Source organism: Talpa europaea (genome assembly GCF_964194135.1).
Source record: "Talpa europaea genome assembly, chromosome: 8".
In the NCBI taxonomy this organism is placed as follows: domain Eukaryota; kingdom Metazoa; phylum Chordata; class Mammalia; order Eulipotyphla; family Talpidae; genus Talpa; species Talpa europaea.
The window spans coordinates 39,677,658-39,699,143 of record NC_140075.1 but is presented as its reverse complement, the minus strand read 5'-3'; the positions used below and the strand labels follow the sequence as shown (position 1 = coordinate 39,699,143).

Here is a 21,486-nt window from a genome sequence, read left to right as displayed (position 1 = left end):
TTCAAATGAGCAATTTACTAAGTTGTTATGGTTCCATCTATAAAACATAGATTAACAAAGAAATGAATAAAATTGTATGCCCTAAAATTCTAACAGCTACATAAGTTTATTAGATAAATCTTATTTCTCATAAAGTCAGAAAATGAAATAAGGTGAAAAAGTCAATCATGAAAAATTCTTAAAACCTGTTAGATTACAGAATACTAGAGGTCATTACTGCACAAATTAAAAAAAGTGAATGCAGCCATTTTTTGAGTTTCTAGATTTGGCTTGTAGAAGCTGGAGAGCCTCAAATGTGATAGTCCAAATTCTGGCTCCATTATCTAAAATATATTTTCTTCAGGGAAGAAAAATTGATTTTACCTTAGAGTCAACTGTAAAGAATTCTATTACTGATGCTTGCTACAGGCTCAAGACAGGAACAACAAATTTGCCATCCTTGAGTTATCCTGAAGAATGGTCTGCGAGACCCTGTAAGCAGGGTGATGACTCAAGTATTCCTTTGCTCACAAAGTTCTACCTGCTTCAGGTGCAGAGACCTGGTGCAGAGACCACCACTACTCTAACTTCATGTCTCCATCCTCCTGGAGGCTTCAATACTGTCTGGCCAACCTTTCCATGACTCTAGTTAGTCAGAATTCTAGTTCCCTTTTCATACCTTCTCCATCCCCAAAAGCCCTAACAATTCTTCCAACGCTCAACGGATGAGTTAGTTTGTCTCCTACCTCTCAATCTGGAAGTCATCAAACAAGAACTAACATTCTGCTGACATAGAAACAAAAACAGGGGCGAAGGACTTCCATTTCCAGGAGTCCTGGGACTCAAATTAGAAATATATTAAATGGCTAGATATTGCTCTTCAGACCAACAGTATTCTGGTGCTTTTCTTTGTTTTGTCTTTCCTTTTTTCTGAGTTTCATGTTTTATAATTTCTATTACTTTGTATCCAAATTTAATGATCTTTTCTGCTGCACTGTCTAATCTGCACTTAATCAGAATCTACACATGACAGAAAACACTAGAGTGATACCTTTGTTAAAATATTTAAAGAAAGTCAACCCAAAAAAAATCTTTAAAAAATGAGGGTGAAATTAAAGATAAAGATGGGGAGAAAAAATATTTGACCCTTATGAACTATATTTAAAAACTAACTCAAAATGGACCACAGACCTAACAAATAAAAGCTAGTTAAAATGAAACACCAATATAGCTTTAATCTATGTAACTAGAACTTTAAATATTAGAAAAAACATTAGGAAAGATTGCTAGAGAAAGTAGCCATCCAAAAAGAGGCATCATACAGATGGAACATATCTGGTTGGTGCTAGTCCTATCTGCTTTACTCTAGTGACAGAGGAAAGTTTGGGCATGAGGGGTGAAAGGACATATGCTAATTTTTTGTAGTCATTTGCTTTTCCTTCTTTCTGCAGATGCCATCTGCATTATAAACAGTTTCTCACAGAATTCAGAGTTCCATAAAACAGGAAAATACACATTTTGCTATTTTTTTTACTATTTTAATGATAGCTAGGGGGGAGGGGGATAAAAGTATAAGGGGTAAATGCAAGAAGAATTTAGCATGACTTAAATAGAAAAAAATCTTTAATTACATTTCTGACTTCAAATTCACCACAAAAAAGTCTGATACTACTCTGTCACCCTAAATGCTCTCCTGAGAAAGATTAACTAAAAGCTACATACTTTGTTAAAACAAAAATCCTTCAACACAGCACTGAGGTTCACAAATCAGGACTTCATCAGCTGGGGAGCACTCTGTCCTGCGTACACTCTGACCACTGAGAATTTGTCCCATCAGGGCCATCGCATTCACTGGTGCCCTTACAACAGTGAGCTGGAACAACTTAAAGCCCTAAGATCAGTCACTTTGGTGCTGAATTGCAAAGAGTGACTGAGACAGTATTAAGATACAGTACTTAGTAGTACTTTTAGGCTGTATTTGCTTTTTCTTAGGAGAGTGAATCAAATCTGACAGAAACAGGTCTGGAAAAGAGAGGGACATAGGTAAACAGTGTAGTGTGTTATACCATCCAGCCTGGTGTCACCAGGAATGGAAAGTTCTAACAATTGAGAAGCAGGATGAAAAAACTGGGATGACATAAAGGTAAAGAAAATTTAGCTCTAATCACAATTTTGCACGAGTCAAGCTTACTACCCTACCAAATAGAAAGTTACAAGGAACTCCCAGATGCTCAAAAAAGGCAACTGTTTTCATGCCTATTTTTTATTCTTTGACTGTGAGAACGATCTATTAGCATAAAAAGCTTTGAAAATTAGCACTGTAATTTCATTTCTGCCTAATTCCTTTTGGTACAAATACATTTTTATCTTCTTAGCATTTGTGAACAATGTGTAAGTAGAACTTTATATTCTGTTTGTTTTGTTTAACATAATCATTTTTTTACTTTACAAGGCAAGCATTTACCATTTTTAATGGCTGAATGATAGGCTGGCTAATTCTCTTACTGTTAGACATCTAAATAAAATCTTACTTTTTACAGGGCCTCCCCTGCTGGCGCAGCGGTTGATCGCTGGGCTATGAAGCTGCCCGCAGCCTCTGCAGCACCGGTTCAATCCCCGGCTGCCGGCGAGGGTCCCACATGGCGTAACAGACCTCTCCTGCCGCCTGCTGCTCCCTCAGCAGTGTACTTCATCTGCCTGCTCTGCTCTGCTCTCTGCTCTGGCGAATTCTCTCACCCTCCCGTGCTTCTGACTGTACCCAGTGCTTGTATAAATAAATAAATAAATATTTTTTTTAAATTAAAAAATAAATTTCAAGAGCTAGTGCCCAGAGGTCTAGCCATGTTGTTTTTTTTGTTTTTTTTTTTTTTTAAAGAAAATCTTACTTTTGGGCCTTCCTGGTGGCGCAGTGGTTGAGCACTGGGTTGCAAAGCTGCCCGCAGCCTCTGCAGCGCCAGTTCAATCCCCGGCTGCTCCCCGGCCACCAGAGGAGGGTCCCGCATGGCGCGCAGCCTTCTCCTGCCGCCCGCTGCTCCCCTCAGCAGTGTACTTGGGTCCTTCTGCCTGCTCTGCTCCCTGCTCTGGCTCTGGTGAATTCTCTCACCCTCCCGCGCTTCTGACTGTACCCAGTGCTTGTATAAATAAATAAATAAATAAATAAATCTTAAAAAAAAAAAAAAAAGAAAGAAAATCTTACTTTTTACAACTAAAGTTTCATTTTAAGAAGTATTTTTTCCCTAGATATATCAACATTGTTAAGTATCATTATTGACAATATTTTCATTAAGCCCCCTAACTGTTTTGTTCATCCATGGTAATGAGAGTACCAAAGATCCTATTTGTAACTTTATTTGGACCCGGACTCCTGCATCAGCTGACTGGACTAGAGAGAACATGTGACTCAAGCTGAGTCAGACTTTCTCTCAGGAATATAAAAAGTATGTCGTTGGTGGCTCTGGAGCTGGGGAAGCCACAGTCAAGAGCTTTTATAAAGCCGGATTTTTTTTGCCAAAACAAGGAATATAGATTCTCAGAGGAATATTACTACTTACCAAACTAATTGTACTTTCTGATCCCAGGCCAACAAATAATGATGATGCCAAAAGATACTTTTCTTTCTCCTCTTTAGATTGGGTAAGGAGTTGAGACTGATCCTTTTTTGTTATAGCTTGATCTACATTTTCGATTATTATACTCTCTTGAGGAACAGCTGGAGCTTCAATTTCATCACCGGTTTTATTTTCCTTCTTGGGAAGATAGCCCTCTTTCCCCCACAGTTTCTTTATGCCTTCCAGCTTCAAGCTATTTGTCCTAAGGAGATTGACAATGAAAACAAGTCAATTTAAATCAATTCTAAACAGTTACTTTCTTGAGGCATTTTTAAAAAACATCATTACCATAATCTTTTAGAAATAGTTTTTATATTATATACTTTATGCCAGATTTTATTTTAGTTATATTCCCTTTTCCATGCTCCAGCCAAAAGATTTAAAGTAAGAGAAATTTAGACTTACTTTAAAACTCCAGGTTATTTAATTGCTAATTTCATCTGCATCTATTTAAAAATAGAACTATTGTCAGGCCTCCCTGGTGGCGCAGGCAGTTGAGCGCCATGTTGTGAAGCTATCCTCAGCCTCTGCAGTGCTGGTTCGATCCCGGCCAGCCGGCGAGAATCACACATGGTGAAGCAGACCTCTCCTGTCTCGCCCGCTGCTCCTCAGCAGTGTATTTCTTCAGTCTGCCTGTTCTGTTCCCCTCTGTGTCTCTGGTGAATCCTCTCACCCTCCCACGCATCTGGCCTGTACCCGGGTTCTTATATAAATAAATAAATATTAAGAAAAAAATAGAACTACTGTCATTCATTCCATTCCCTCATTGACTTTTCAAAAATATCTTTCATTCTACAGGGTTAAAGATCAGTGTTGACTATTAAGTTTCTTAGCTATAATCACTCAATGAAGGCGCTCTACATAAATTCACAAAATAAAGCCCTGTTGAAACAACAAAAAAATCATTCAAATTCACTCCTACATATAAACTTACCTTTAATCCACAAGGGCTTCTTAATGTGAACACTAGCTACATTTTCAACTACTATAAAGGTACTTCTATAAAAATGAAATGATTGATTATTATTCCATTCTAATTTTGTTGGAATCATTATCAATTTGATTTTCCATAGTCATAGTAGGCCAAAAACAAATACAAGTGGTGAAACTTCAAAATGAGTAAAGAAAGAAAACCTGAATGTAAATAAAGAATCCATCCAGGGAATTAGTCTATTCCTCCTCAATATTTACTGCTGAAAGCTCATTTACAAAAACCTCCTTCTCTTTCAGGTACAAGAAGAATTTTTTTTTAAGTTTTAAAATAATAAAAACTTAGTTGTCAGCTCTCTTAAAATGAAACTGGTTGTCCCAACCTAAATGCCCCAAAATAAATGACTGGATCAAGAAGATATGGTACATATACACCATGGAATATTACTCAGCATTCAAAAAAGATAAACACATGCAATTTGCAGCAACATGGATGGAGCTGGAAGGGATCATGCTCAGCGAAATAAGCCAGAAAGAAAAAGAAAAATACCAGATGGTCTCACTCATAGCAGGAATCTAGAAAACTTAAATAAGGGACCAAGAAAATGAATAACTATAAGAAAGAAAATATCAAAATCAACAAACAACTATGAACCAGAGACACTCTATGGGGGCTGGGGGGCGGGGAAAGGAGGGATTGGGGTCAAAATAAGGGGGTTGTAATTGTATGGGGAATATAAAAATAAAATAAATTTAAAAAAACTGGTTGTCCCTCCACAAGCAAATCCAAAAGGTTGATGGGAACCACTAAAATGTCCCCAGGAACTCTAAGATGCTCAAAAGCAGCAACTCATGGGATTCATGAGTACCCACAGCAGGATTACAGTGTTTCTGTCATTCCTTTTAACAAAACATATCCTTTCTTTAAAAAAAAAAAAAAAAAAAAATAGCAATTCCCCTAGTTTTACTAATAAATGCTTCAAATACTAGTTTAACAAAAAAGACAGGTGTGGTGGGCAATGGATGCTCCTGCCAGATCCTCCTTAAAGGAAGGACGTGTTGCCACAACTGTTGGCAACAGCTTCAGGAATGCCCCAATTGCAGAGTGCCACCTCACCTGAGAACACACTCCTTCTGAGGAGAGCCTACATCTAGTGACTGATGAATATAAGCATAAAGTCCTGGAACCTCTTTAGGCCCAAATCAATATAACTCTGAGAGGCCATTCTAGTTTTAGAGTTCCCTATGGGGTCAGCAGAGGTTGTCATTGACACTATACTGCATCTAACTACTCACTCTGCCTAAACTTGCTTCTTTCTCCTGCCTTCCATAGTCGCTGATCCCAAGGGCACTCCTCAATACTATGTATGCTAAATTCCATTGTGGAATGCACATCCTGGGGAGCCCAATCCTTATCAACAGGTTAAAGGGGAAAGGGGAGGGAAAGGGAACCTAAAAGGAACCTCCAGTTGTTTAAATCTATTTATTTATATATATATTTTACATCACTCCTGCAATTTTAAAGAGTTTTCTAGCTTATTTCATCTGCATACCTGCTTATTATCAACATAAATAATCTCTGCCACATATTACATAGTCTTTAAAAAAAGCAGCAAAATAAATAAGAGCAGCATAAAGTTATTCATATACAAAATACGCTTCTTTATGATATGAAACTTACTGTAAATGAATTTTTTAAATTGTCATCTTTGCCTGATTTTGACAACACTGATGGTATACTTTGCATTGCTTTTAATCAGACCATTTAAACACAAATATAAACTCTGGCAAAGCAACCGTCAAAAGATTAGTTATATACTTCAATTCAGCTCTAGGAATTCCCATTTGAGGTAGGGTGCTGCCCTGTAATAGGATACACAAGTAAGAAAGTTTAAATTGGGTTTATTCTCAGTTGCTAGTTACTGCAGAAGAGCTATGGTCTCTCCGCTAAAGTTGATGTATCTTGCCAATTACCACATAGGTTCCAAGTCTGAAATAATGTGTAAGCTGTAGTCCTCTTTGGAAATAAATTTAAAATTCATCCCTCCTCATGTCCCATCCTATGGTAATGCAGCATGTATAATTCCCAAACAGCATTTCCAAATGTCACTTCTCTGAGGGTAGCACACATATACATAGGGAATTTATAAGGTCTTGTCATATTTCCCAGATCCTACTTCAATACTAAAGAAAAGCAATTGCTATCACCTATTGCACAGGTGAAAGAAAATGTGTAAGTTTCCTCCTTGGGTCTGGAGGGTTCCTATCTCTCTCTTTTTCCCTTGACTCCCTGTTCTATTTAGGGCATTTCATTGCTATTACTACACCATCACATGCCCACAAACCTGCGAGGAGTACCAAAATTAAATGACTGGGAAAGAAAAGAAGGTGGACAAGAGAGTAGGAAAAAAAGGATAAGAAAGATAATTTGAATTTATGCCATTTTATTCAGCATATCATTTTACACTCCTTAATCTATCAGTACATGTTCACTCTTCTGGTAAGTACTTCTTAAAACCATCTCATTGTAAGAGTGACAAATGCAAAGACAAACATAAAATTACTTAATGAACATTATGAGAACTCAAAATTCAAATGCCATCTTTTAGAGCTGTCACCTTTAAAATTTTATCACATTTACTTGCTTTATGTCATATCAAAATGCTGACCAAAGTTATCCACCTTGATCACCAATTTTATTTGGTAAACTCAGCTTTTGGATAATGAGGCCAATCATGGCAATGACAATTATTATCGTAATAGCACTTACCATTTATTGATCATTTACTATGCCCTGAGTAGTAAGAGGTAACTTACACTCATTTTATCAACTTACTTATGTTTCTAAAATCAATTTAATTACATTTCTAAAATCAAAGTCTAACTAAAAAGTATGAAGATTTGGATCCACATGAGATATTTACACATAGGTATCACCAGTTATCTGGGGAGAAGCTCTGAAAGCACTCTGAACAAAGTATACAAAGCATTCTCAGATGAAGTTAGTCACCTTATTTTATGCCCGTCTCTATTTGTTCCAACGAGAGAGTTATAAGGTCTATTTATCAGAAGAATGACACAAAGATAAGCAATACAGAAAGAAATCTGAATATTCACCTGGGTGCATAAGTTTTGATATGCTTCTTTTAAAAAATTAGATAGGGCCTCCCCAGTGGCGCAGCGGTTGAGCGCTGGGTTGCGAAGCTGCCCGCGGCCTCTGCGGCACCGGTTCGATCCCCGGCTGCTCCCCGGCCACCGGAGGAGGGTCCCACATGGCGCGCAGACCTCTCCTGCCGCCCGCTGCTCCCCTCAGCAGTGTACTTCAGTCCTTCTGCCTGCTCTGCTCCCCGCTCTGGCTCTGGTGAATTCTCTCACCCTCCCGCACTTCTGACTGTACCCAGTGCATGTGTAAACAGAACAACCAAACAAACAAATAAATAAATAAAACATGCCTCTATTAAAAAAAAAAAATTAGATAAATATATGTGTGTGTATCTACATTCTATTCCATATTTTATATGTACATATATAAATTCAATTTACACATTATTACTATGGATAAAGCTTGTATATATCCTATGCCGTCTTGGAAGGCAAGTGAGTTCTTAAAGAACATATTGTACAGTATCAACACCTCAAGAACAATAAATAGAACCAGTTAATAGTCCATGCAGAATTTAGCTATTACATTAAAACACATTGTTACTAATGTGCCTTTCCCTTTGAAAACTAAAGACCACTGATATAACTTCTTGGAAGTTATCCTAAAAAAAAGCAAATAATGATCAAGATGGTACAAAGCAGAAGAAGGCAAATGGAATGCTTAAAGACATTTAAACACTCCCATATGCTCAATTTTAATAAGAAAGGAACTTACTCTTTCAGTCCTGTCTCCGCACTATTCCCAGATATATCTGAACCAAGAGAAATGCCAGCAGGAGACTGTCGTCCAGTGAAGCCAGATGAAGAAAAAGAGAGTCCATATGGTTCAAAATTGAGAACTAGAATTTTAAAACAATTAAAAGGTTCACATTTAAAATAAAGCAAAGATTATTCAAAGTGACCACCGACTACTAAAACAACTGGGTAGGTGGATCCCCTCCACTTTGCAATAAAAACTCCCCTAAGTAGAATTAAATACTAATCACTTTTTGCATTCTCTGCTCCCTACTCTCCTATGTTTAACTGTTAACTCATTCCGACTGTACTCCCTCTACTCTTTTCTTATGGTTAACCACTGACTTGCTCCAACTGCATTTCTGGAAATTAGGAAAAAATGATTGTGTTACATCCCTAACAAAAATTCTCTGTGCCTCTGAGGTTGACAGTGGCATGGAAAACATCTTATTACTGAGAAAACACCCTGGAGGGAAAGTTAAACGACTTGACTCATGTCGCCTAGACTGCCCAGCACCTCCTTGGACGTGGAAATACAAAGTGCCACACTCTCCTCACATTCCTTCCTCCCTTATTCAGTCACAGCGCTCCCACCATTTAACTTCATTAAGGTGCTAACTTCGCTGACTTCCTTGGTGGTCATCTCATACAACAAACTCCTCCACATAAAGACTTATCTTGTGGTTCAGAGTTTGGCTTTCTGGTTGTGAGCAAAAGACCTGGTCTGGCCATTTACAATTCAAGAATGGAATCCAATCAGAGGGAAGGAGGGAGGAGCACAGGGGCTGTGGTGATGATGCAGAGGTGCACTGGTGAAGGAAACTCTATGGGGACTACACCTGAGGGAGGGGGTGGGAAGCAAATATTGTTTAAAAATGAACAATGATGTAAACTATAAATTAAAAAATTTTAAAAAAGAATGGAATCCAGAAACAATTTTTAGATTTTACAGATGGTCTAATAAAATAGTTACATTAATAATAATGCAGTTAAGATTTACTGAAAATAACTACAAGATCTGATTCATACAGTGTTTCAAAACCACTGTTTTATATTGGTTGTAAAGCAGTACCAAAAAAGATGGAAAAAAAAATCTACTATGCATCTTTGCAGTACTAGTTGTTCAAAGACAAGCTGTCCTTCATTTTTACTTTACCTCCCTTAGAAGATAAGAAAGGATTTCATTAGGAAAGACAACTGATAAACCAGGTATAGTGAAAAGTCACTGCTCTTGTGCAAAATGAGCTATGAATGAAAATATGACCAGTTTCACTTAACAAAATGCTCTTGGACACATTCCAATGCCAAATGGACTGATGGAGCCTTCAATGTGAAATCTCCCTTAGTAATAAAGAACAAGGTTCACTTTGAGTCTTTATAATGCAAATGAATCCAATCAGAGCCATGAAAATTTATATTGTTATCATGGTAGAGCAGAAGCCAACATCCATTCTCTTCTTCTTTCTAAATAAAAGAGCCCTTGAATCTTAGGTACACAGCCACCCAGGGAAGAGATGGCATTTCCAGACTCCTTTGCCATGTGACTAAGTTCAGGCCAATGAAACTATGCATATATTTTACATGTAACTTCTGGGAGGAATACCCCCGGAAGAAAAAAATCTTCCTTCTCTGCTTTCCTCTTCTAGATTCAGAAAACTATTATCAATTCTGGGCTGTCCTTTTCAGGATTTCTTTAATGGGAAAGAGCAAAAGTGTCTTTGTTTTCTAACATGCTATTTATTTAGTTAAACCTAGTTCTAATCATATTTATCTTTTTGAGCTATCTAAATTACAACACAAAGGATCTTCTTAAATTATCTAATTATCTTAGATAATACAAATGTTAACTTCTGCAATTATAATCCTAATTTGACTAATGAGGAAACTGGCAGAGTTTGCCATAAACTTACCCCAGATTACAAAGAAACTTAATATTGCCTATTCCAAAGTAAAGGGGACCTTATCCAAATATTACTATCTATATGCTTGTTTGTTAGCTGAATGAGTTATACAGAAGATGAATCAATGTGCAGTAGCCAAAAAGTGCTAAATAATTAGAAGAACTGAGTTCTTGATGTAGGTCAGGTGTTAACTCTGAGTGTGAACTAGACCTAATTTCTTTGTAAAGTATAGGACTCAGACAAGTTCAGTAGTTTCCAAATGTTGATTTGATAACCAGGATCAAGTTGACTTCATAAAACCTCCCACAGACCTTTTTTATACATACAGTTCAGCTTTCAGAGATTCAGATACAGAATGTAAAGGAATAATGTTTAATAGTCTCCATCAACTTTGAAAACTTTATGATTCTGATTCATAATCATAGGTGGAAGCCATTTTTAAAAATCTCTAAGGTTCTTTTCAGCCAGAACATCTCATCTTAAGCTTTTCAATCATCTAGCCTAACCTTCTATCCCATATTGGCCTCTTTTTAATAGCATCTACGACAGTCATCAGCCTCTGCATTAACACTTTCAGTAAGAGTGAATAGCTCAAGAAATCTCAAGAAATGTTTCCTATGCACAAGGGAAGACCAAGAATTTAAGTCAAAGAGCAAGTAAGATAATGAATTTAAACAAAGAGAAGAAAGAATTCAAAATTTCTCTCTTCAGAGAAGAGAGAAAATGAATAGATGTGGAAGGGGAAAGCCTCTGCAGAGTAGGCAGATAAAATGACAATCCTGAGAGAAAAGAATAAAGGTTGTCATCTAAGGAAGGCCTGGAAAGGCTCGAAGTTGAAAATAAAGTTCAAATCACATCATTTTCATTCTTTAGTGAACATTTCCCAAGTCCTTTTAGTGGTAAATGACTAGAAGAGTCAGATTTCTAAGAGTTAACTAGATGTATTAGAGTGTGTGTACATGTGGGGAGCGAGAGGCAGAGAATGGTATGCAGAAAAAGTCAGGAGAAGGAAGAAGATGGCTGAATTGAAACTTAACAAATACACAGCAGTTATTAACCAGATGAATAGTGAGGGCAAAGGACAATTCATGCAGAAGAGAAAGCATTAGCTGGAGGCAGAGTCCATGGGGGTTAGGAGTTACTGAAGTAATCCAGGGAGAGATAAAAAGTAAAGTATCCTCAGCAGAAGTGAGTAAATCAATATTTGACCTGATCACAACCTTTGTGACTTTAGAGGCCCTGATAATATGCACACTTCTTTATATGATTATATACACTCCTTTCTCATACTCCATACTGCAGTTCTTTCATATTGTGATCATTTGGCTAAAAACTACTCTGACTGACCCCAGTTATTATTTTTTCAATGTGACATCTTTTTTTAAAGCCGTAATTCTGTAGATAGGAAATCATACTGCTGTTTTCCCAAACTGTTCCTGGCTGTCTCTAACATTGCGGCTGTAAGATATGCCAATGATGTTTTAATAGAATAGTCTACACTGATACCTAAATGCTTTTCTTTGGGAGGGAACTGGTAATAAAGTCTGTTTCCCATCATTCCAGTTTTTTTTTTTTTTTTTGCCAATTCTTAGTATCTTACAACATTTCCCTGAAGTTTATTCTTATAAACTAGGCATTTATCTACCCTAGAGCTAAGTATCACTGACTAGCTACTACTTTCTGCAAGTGATTTATGAAAATCTCAAGATCAGTTTCAGAATTACTGATAATTGAAGGATTACAGAATTAAAAACTTTTTACACAAAAAAATACCTAATATCCCCTTATTCTTTATTTTCTATGTTATAGCCAGTTCAATTCCAAGATAGTAATTTTTGTGACTTATTCCTCAAATATTTATTTAGTACTCACTATATCCTGTTTCATAACTACTTTCCTTTTCTATGCTATAGATAGTCTATATATGATGTAGATAGAGCACGAAATTTCAATTGTACTCTAGAGTACTTAAAAGAATAGTTTTGGGAGGAAAGAGGAAGAACCTGATTTGAGAACCATCATCATTTATAATGATAGTTCTATGGGAAAAAATATGCTTGGCAGAGGAATGCATTAATTTGGGGAATTCCAGGGCTATTATATTTGTGTCAGCCATTTAACTTACTTTAAGAAAGAAGACAAGTGATACCAAGAATTCGGCTCTTCAACCTACCTCTTCTTTCCTACCCATATTTCCTCATGTGAAAATAAGGAAATATTGCTATGGTAAGGAAATACGGGTATGGTAAGGAAATATGGCCATGGACTATGTCTCCTACCGTGGAACATCAGGAACATCAGGCCTAGCATATCACAGGTTCTTATATGAACTATAGTCATATGCACAATAATAGTAACTTAAAACTTAATTTTCCCCCACAAAACATTCCATAAATATTTAAGTAGTTCATAGGAGGGAAAGTGACTATTCTTTGAGAGAGAACTAAATTGTTCTAGGTCATTAGGTACACTGTGCTAAGTAACGTGTCAAAAGCCTTAAAAGAGGAAATACTTCTGTAAAAAGATAGCATCAAGTCTATGACTAGTATTTGTAACTTTTTGATCTCATTTTAAGATCAATCATTTAGTTGGACTCAAAACTGATTATGTCTAGCACAGAGCCTGGAAAATAATAAGCTCTCAATAAAATCATTAGTGAATAGGAATAAAACACGTTTCAACACTGACTTTTCAGTATTCACATTCTGAACTCCTATATAGATACATTCAGTGGTCTCCCTTTATGCATATATATACATCCCTTTCACCACCCAAATAGCTCGAAGATTTCCTCTACCAAAATCATGACCAAGAAGTCTTTCCCTAAGAGGCTACATTTTTTAAATATGAAGTTATTTTTTCCTTTCTTAACTATTGTGAACTTTGCTGATCAGACACTTTGTTGGAGGAAATATTCCAATACACTTAAAATATTTAAGATTGCTCAGAATGAAAATGAAGCTCATTAGTTCATATAACCAGTTTTTTCCAGAAACTTTTCTGCAGCCCTGGTTCATATCTGTCAGCTCTCTAGCACAATGACCAACAAGATAACTCCACCTTCAAGTTCTTTCGAAATTCCATCGTAACTATCCTATCATTGGTGCTTTACGTAGATGGAGCTTATGACTATGGGAATACTGCTAGACTAAATTTTTTTCAGGATATCCAAAAATCTAGGTGGGGTAAACAAATCATAAGCAGATTTAAAGAAAGATAATAAAAAGGGGCCTCCGTGGTGGCCTAAGGGTTAAGTCTTAACGCTCTCACCGCTACAGCATGAGTTTAATCCCCAGCCAGGGAGCTAACCCACACATGGCACAGCAGACCTCTCCTGTCTCACCCACTGCTCTCCTCAGCAGTGTATTTCAATCTGTCTATTCTGCTCCCTACTTTGTCTCTGGTGAAACCTCTCTCCCCCCAGTTCTTATATGCATAAATAAGTAAATCTTAAAAAAAAAGAAATCTTTAAAAAAAAATGATGTCCCTATGATCTAGTTTACTATAAACCAAGAAAAATTACCTTTTTCCTGAGAAAGCTTTTCCTCCTGCCTTTGGTGGTGAGGTTTGTAAGGTGCTGCCCCCTGACTGAGTTCTTCAGCCACAAAACCATCCAGAAAAGATAAGGAAGCATCTACCTTCATTAAAATGAAGCAAAAATTATGAATTAAAAATTTTTTATCCTAAATAAACTGTACATTCAAATAACTTCAGCCCATATATCCTAAAAACAATTTTTAATTGCAAAATAGAACTTCAATTTTATAATAAGTGCTACCCAAATGTCTAGTTTTCTGAAACATCTCTAATCAAACCTCCCAAGCTAAGGCCCTAGCAAATCATTTGCAATTATTATTAATTTCCCTGCAAAGCAGAACACATTTTTGAGCATCCATTGTATTAAGCCAGCATTTTAGGTGCATTAATTGAGACAAAGGAAGACAGAATTTCTACCTTCGAGAGCCTGTAACCTACTAGGAGAGAACACACACACACACACACACACACACACACACACACTATGAATTACAGCATCTATATTAGTTTCCTGCTACTGAGGATTAAAATTAAGGTGTTGTTAAGACTGATTTCTTGTGATGTTCCAGACAAGACTAAGTTCCTTGTCTCTTATAGTATCCAGAGGTTGCTAGCATTCTTTGGCTTATGGTCCCATCACTCTTATCTCTAATACTAATGTTATTTTGCCTTCTCCTCTCTGAACTCTTGCCTTAATTTTATAAGGTCACTTTTTATTGTATCATGGCCACATGGATAATCCAGAATAAATATCCCTATCACAAAACCCTTAATGTAATCACATCTAAAAAATCTCTTTTAACATATAAGGTAACAAAGACAGATTCCAGTGATTAATACATGGATATCTTTCTTGGGCCATTATTCAGCCTCCCACATAACCATTATCTATCCTATCCCCTTTAAATTTGAAAATGTTTTTTCACAAACTGATTAAAAATTACTTCATTTCAATAAGAACAGAAAGATATAAAAGAATGATTAAAGAAAAAAGGGGAAAATAGGTAAGAAAAAATAAGGAAGAAATGAAAAACAAGATATACACAAAAGGATAATACCAGTGATGATGATCTCAGAAACCACAGATTTGCTTCTCATGATATAGCCAAGTGCATGCAATCAGCTCAGATAACTTAGAACAACAGGTAATTCTCAAATATTTTAGTAGCATCTCACACTCTGAATTTGGAAATGTTTAGTTTCAATAAGATCTTAACAGATGATGCTGTGTCATCACTGTCTTTTATTAGAGGAAAGGGAAAGAGTAGTTACTTCCTAGTTTAATTCTATACACATTGTATTCATTTACCATTTCAAAGAACATTCACTGGAATGCCTTAAGGCAAGGCATTTGTCCTTAAGGAATCCTCTCACCCTCCCACACATCTGGCCTGTACCCCGGTTCTTGTATGCATGAATAAATAAATCTTTAAAAAAAAAAAAAAGGAACTTTTGAAAGAACTAATGAATACTGCCCATTATCTCCTCTTTCTCAACTATAAAAATGTGAATAAATTTGGCTTTTGAAATTTTTCTGATTTATATCAATCTGAGGAAGAGACTAGCATGATTTTGAAGGATTAGAAGTAACTTTAAGCACTAAAAGAGGAGATGGGCTGAAAGTAAGTGGAAGAAAAGTTAGCTGGTGAGGTTCCCAAGTGATAAAGAATTTAGATAGTAGATAGACTAAATAAAATGAAAACTATTTCTTTTATATTCTCAAGGAAAACAGAATAATAATAAAATGGCATATATCATAGAACTCAAAAGAGATAACAATAAAAGAAATCCTTGAGTTACATATGGGAAGAGAGTTTTACAGGGGGAATAAATCCCTTTACTGCAGCTCTCCAGAAGAGATACTCTTCCACTCTTGTTTAGGATCACAACTGAATGGAAGTTCTCAAACTGTCACTTATATTAATGGAAGAAAAACTCTAACCTTCATCGTAAGTGCTACAGAAACTGTATTTTGATATTTCCGATATATCACAAATGCAAAAATTATTCTGTGTTTAAAGACAATGCAAGTTTTAAGAAGATGGAACACAGATGTCTTACCACCATGTCTTCACAACTTTTATCAACTGGAAGCAGGCTCTTCATAAGTTCAACATTCTCATGCAAATGTTTTAATTCAAATGCATGCTGTCTCATACAAGTATCTAAAGATACAGTAAATTCCTGGATTAATTTCTCAACTATGTTACAAGAGTGCACTTGGGGTGTCAACTTGGTCACAGCAGCAATTAACCAGGCTTTTGTTTCTGAAGAAATGGAGTCATTCATAAGTAATTTATATAGCTTGGTAATAACTTCCTCTGGTTTTTCCTTATCTAGGAGGTAGGAATATTCCCCTAAAACCTATGAGTAAAACAAAGATATAAATATCAAGTTATATAGCAAACTATACTTGAAAATATAAACAAATAGCTACAGCTGGAGTGAATTTAAATTAAACATACTCTAATGATGAAGAAATTATTAGGTAAAGATATAATTGTACATTTGGGTTCAAAATTACACAAGAATAGGAAATGAACACCAAAAGGTTTTCTATATCTTTGTTAACAATACATAAAGCAGCATATCTTTACAAGTAAGCTTTCTTCTGAGCTTATAGAGGCAGTTGTTAGTTTCTACACTTTGACACTATTACTATTTCCTGTAGGTAGTAAAACAAGTAGTTTTCACATGCTAGTATGCATGAGTCACCTGAGCTGTTTTATACAAATACAGATTTCTAGGTTCTCGCCCTAGCTTTCTGATTTAGTATGTGAGGAACTACAATACACATCCTGGACAAGCATCAGCTGATTCTGATGTAGATGATCCACGGAAGAGACTCTGAAGAACACTGGTCTATGCTACATATTTTTTTTCTTACAGCTAACATTTCAAGTGAAATAATCCTACTAGTCGAAAAATTATTAATAAACTGACAATTCGTGGAATTGAGAGATTTCCGAAGTGACATTAATAGAATATTTTCTTGTCTTTGGTGTAATATTGACACCAGGAAGAAGGAAAAAAAAGAAGTTTAAATTTAAATTAATATGCTAACATTTAGCAGAACTATAAAATATTAAATATAATCTATGACCCATCAGTTACACTACACCAAATCTCCCCCTAAACACTGACCCATATGTACAAAAAATACATGAAGATGATGGCATGTATGCAATAATATCTGATTATATTACATAAAATTGTGATCTTCTTGCAAAGACATAAATTCCCTTGCTGGCTTTGCAAACACAAACATCTATGTTGAGAGGCCCAAGTGGAAAAGCTGAAGGCAATTCAACAGCAGTCTATAGTCAACGGTATGAAACTCAAATCCCAGTCCTAAGACTTAAGAAACTATCCTGCCAACAACCACACATAAGCTTGGAAGTAGATCCTTCACCAGTCAACCTCTGGATGAGACCACAACCCAACCAGCACTTTGATTGTAACCCTGAAAGACTCTAACCGAGAACCCGACTAAGCCATGCCTCGACTCCCGACCCACAGAAACTCTGAGACATTAAATTTGTGTTGCTTTATGTACTAAGTTTGTGGTAACACTATTATGCAGCAATAAAAAACTAATGCAACATAGGTACATAAGTATTCACACATACAAACATAGGTTCACAATGAAAACACAAGAAATGTATTATAAACATTTATCTAAATAAATATACATATTTAAAAGACTAGATAAGAGATGGCAAAGAGAAAGAACAGACAACAGTTAAATGAGAGAAAGTAGCTACTGAGAAAAAAAATTCACAGCTAGAGAGTTAGCTGAGCAGAATGGAAAGATTTCTGAAAGAAACATATTGTACTATTTGGTTTTATAAAAGCAATGGTATAAACATTTATGATTTAATGTATTTTGCTCACCCAACTCATAACTTGAAGAAATCTTTGTGGATAGAACACATTTTCCACATCTAATAAAGTAAGGTAAGACTGAACTGCATAAAGTCTTAATTGTTGATCTTCTGTTTCATCATCAAAACCTACAAAGATATTAATATATCATTTTAATTTCTACTAGATTTTCTAAAGGACTCTGTAATTAAAACATTTAATTTTAAATCTTTTCTTTACAATGTAACAGTTTACTAACCTTCTGCTAGCAGTCTTAGAAAGTTATTGGGAATATCGGGATGCATTACATCTCCTCCCACTGAAAACACAGCATTCATTGTTTGAATAAACCATGCATTATCAGGAGCATATGTGTCCACAGTGTTAAGGAAAAGTACACTTCCACGTGCCACGTAAGTGGCATCAACCTTTTTTAAAAATAGCCCTATTCACCTAGTGTGGCATTTTTACTTTTAACTGCTGACAATAAACTATTCTATACTCCAGTTTTAAATAAAACAGGTGCTCAGTAAAAGCTTAATAAACCGATATTATGATATCACTTTATCCAGCACTTGCATATAACCATCCAAGATATAGATGTGAAATAATTGAAAGAAACATCACAGCTAAGAACAAACAATGGAAAACGATATATCAATACTTAGAAAGGCTAAGTGTTGTGGTGTATCTACTTGAAGAAGTTGTTTAACCTCTTTTCTAATCTGTTCCTCTTTGGTCCTAAAATTCTATTGTTCTTCTACCCATGGCAGCATTGGCTATGACAAAACAAACAATCCTTAAACAATTTCCAAGATGATCTGATTTAACCCTTTGCACTCCGAACCATTCTGGACACTGGCTACCAATGTCCCCTGAGAGGGGACAGCGGAGTGCAAAGGGTTAACATTATTCCTTTTTTCCTTTCTTAGATTTAGAAGACACTTTAAAGAGAATGAAATATCTTTGCGACCTTTAAAGTTTCTCTCACATTTACAAAGCAAATGAAAAATAGCAGCAGATGAATGCAGTTCCTAAATACTTTATTGTGACAATTTCCAGCATAAGCAACAGTGTGAAGAATCATTTTTAGCATCCTGAGCAATGACCTCCTCCTACCCCAAAATAAAAACCCAAGAATTTTTACTCAGAAAAGAAATTTGAGTATGAAGTAATGTCTCAAGGAGGAATTGAAAGAGGAATCAGGCAGATTCCTGTTTACAATAGTGACCAACCAAATGAAAAGAACCAAACCAGTACTACATAAATTCTTGTTTTTGATAAAAGGTTTGAAAATCAGGAATAGAAGCGATTGCTGGTTCTCTGAATTTAACTTGACTTTCTTTTAAAGTCACTGTGTAACTAAAGGTATTTTATTACTTATGGTTCAAGCAAAGGATATTTCTCAGCCAATTCAGCTATTTTGCCAACCAAATTAACGATAATATACTCTTCTTTGCTCTGATATAAATATTCAAGCATCTTCTGGACAATCACTGTTATGTTCTGTGAATTAGTAATTCTGTAAAGAAGTTCCAGTGTCTATTTAAGAATGAGAGGAAAAAAAAACAGTATTATAAAACAATGCATAACACAAACATAGTAACAAATAGGTTAGTAATAGTTGATTCTTCCACTTTTATGTAGATCTCTTGGAAATCAGTTAATAGGTGCTCAAGAAATGCATATTTTAAATGAAACAGAATTTAAGGCAAAATTATTGTCAAAAAATGAATTATGATCGATTTCAAAGTCTAAAAGCCTTTACTGATATAATTACAATCTGACATTTCTACATGACATGCCGTGTAAAGACTAAAGTTAAAAGGTTTATAATTTAGTTTCTAAAAATACAACAGGTTCTCAACCCTACATTACTAAGTCTTCTCAGACATACACATAAAAATCCAGCCTTAAAAAGTGTATTTTCCACATTATCCAAGCAACAGAAAACTGAACTCGAGTAGGTTTGTCAGTTAAGAGCAAACAGCCCCTAATGTTGATGGGCAAAGGTTGATGGCTCAAGCACTTAAAAGCCTACAAGGCAAAGTTCAGAAACTCAGGAATCCAGAAACATTTTATAGCTAGTTTCTCAGTGCTGAGGAATATACTCCTTGTTACTTTAAGTAAAATGAAGGAAGACTACTGCCAGATTGAGCTCCCATTTTACTAGCCTTAAGGCTCTACATTAAGGTGCTAAAAATATGAGACTAAAGGCAATACTTAGAAAATATCACTTTATAGTGTTTTAGGAACACCAATAGCTGCAAGAGAATTTTACACTCTTACTTACATACACTGACTTATCCTACCTGTCAAACTTGTCCTAAGTATCTTAAGGGTTCCTTCTAATTTTTCAGCCAGGACTGAAAGTACCAAGGATAACAGATTTTGAAAGTTTGATTTTTCAAAAACTGTTTCAGTTAACTCCATTTAAAACCTTATACTTACATAGATCTCCCTACCAATAGTTTTCAATTTATGGAGCTGTTTCACATATGCTCCCTGTAGATTCTAAATTATATGTTACATATTTTCAGATAATCTACATCAAATTAACTTCTTACGCTAAAGCCATGAAATTCAGCATTTCTAGGACTGCCCGGGGTATGAGAATGGCACAGCTAGAGGTCTTTTCTGTTCAACTTTGGTAGCTCCTTTTTGCCTTTCTTCTCCCTGTACGAGAGTAATAAAGCCAGGTAAAAGGGAACCCCAGTCCCAAGAAGTAGGTCACTGCATAACCAACAACCAAAGTCCTTGGCATATAATTACTACTGATAAAGGTTAGACCTGCCAGTGACACTGAGCAGACAATAGTGCAGTGCCTCCTTGGGGTACCCACTGATACTCAGCCCCTTCCTCAAATAATTCAACTAATTTTTTTCACTACAGGTAACACACCAAAGATATCAGACTTGGTAATTTTAAAAGTCTATTGCCCTTTGAGTCCTTTAAATTGAGAGCCCAATAACTAAATACAGCAATAATAAAGTCCATGCTTTTAAAAAAAAAATAGAAAGAAAATTGTACTGAAGTCAATCCTGCTCAATTTAGGGGTCAGCCACACAAAGAAAATGCATACTCTTTATCTGTGAAAAAGGAAGAACCACAGAGATTTGTTAATGTCCTTTGGTGCCTTGCCATTCTCCTAAATGCCTACACAAAGGAATTAGTACATCTGTACTAATAAAAATCATTTTAGGCATATCTTCATTAATTCTTTCAACATTCCCACATATTTAACAGGGGATATATTACTTTATTTTATAGATGTTAAGGGCAATAATGAAAATTATTAACTACCACAAATTTCATCTTAAAACTGACAATAGAATTCAGGTCTCCTATTGATACAATTCTTGGACCAAAAAAGTATTAGTGAATCCATACACTAACTATTGAACCTACATCCTCCGATTCATAATTTAAAACCATTCCTATGGATACTAACTGAAGCACTTTTTAGAAAAGTTCCATAGTTGGAAGAATAAAAGACTCTCAAGTTAAAATACACACATACACACCACCCACCAATCTCTCATCGTAATACCAACATAAAGTTTAAAAATTATAACACTTCATGTGCACGTTCAAAGTACCAGTTTACCTCTCTTTTAATAATGGGATCAGGATGGTCTAAACATTCAATTATTGTCATCTGGTGTTGAAGAGCCAGAGTAGGATCCTGCTGAATAACATAGGTAAGAGCCTTCAGTCCTAGAAACAAAGATTACATTATACAAAGTAACATGAAACAAATACTCAGCAAT

The 21,486-nt window shown here is 35.7% G+C and overlaps 1 protein-coding gene across 1 annotated transcript in view; it reads right to left on the bottom strand.

Annotated features, from left to right (window-relative positions):
* The window catches only part of AP4E1 (adaptor related protein complex 4 subunit epsilon 1), a gene marked incomplete at both ends in the record, with an annotated part of 54,719 nt that overhangs the window by 6,149 nt on the left and 27,084 nt on the right, over positions 1 to 21,486 (bottom strand). Inside the window, 8 exons of the mRNA XM_084240986.1 lie at positions 3,531 to 3,789; positions 8,395 to 8,518; positions 13,839 to 13,953; positions 15,914 to 16,216; positions 17,747 to 17,865; positions 17,976 to 18,088; positions 19,119 to 19,258; positions 21,324 to 21,433. Coding sequence (XP_084097112.1) covers positions 3,531 to 3,789; positions 8,395 to 8,518; positions 13,839 to 13,953; positions 15,914 to 16,216; positions 17,747 to 17,865; positions 17,976 to 18,088; positions 19,119 to 19,258; positions 21,324 to 21,433 — 1,283 coding nt within the window. The remainder of the gene's footprint in view (positions 1 to 3,530; positions 3,790 to 8,394; positions 8,519 to 13,838; positions 13,954 to 15,913; positions 16,217 to 17,746; positions 17,866 to 17,975; positions 18,089 to 19,118; positions 19,259 to 21,323; positions 21,434 to 21,486) is intronic.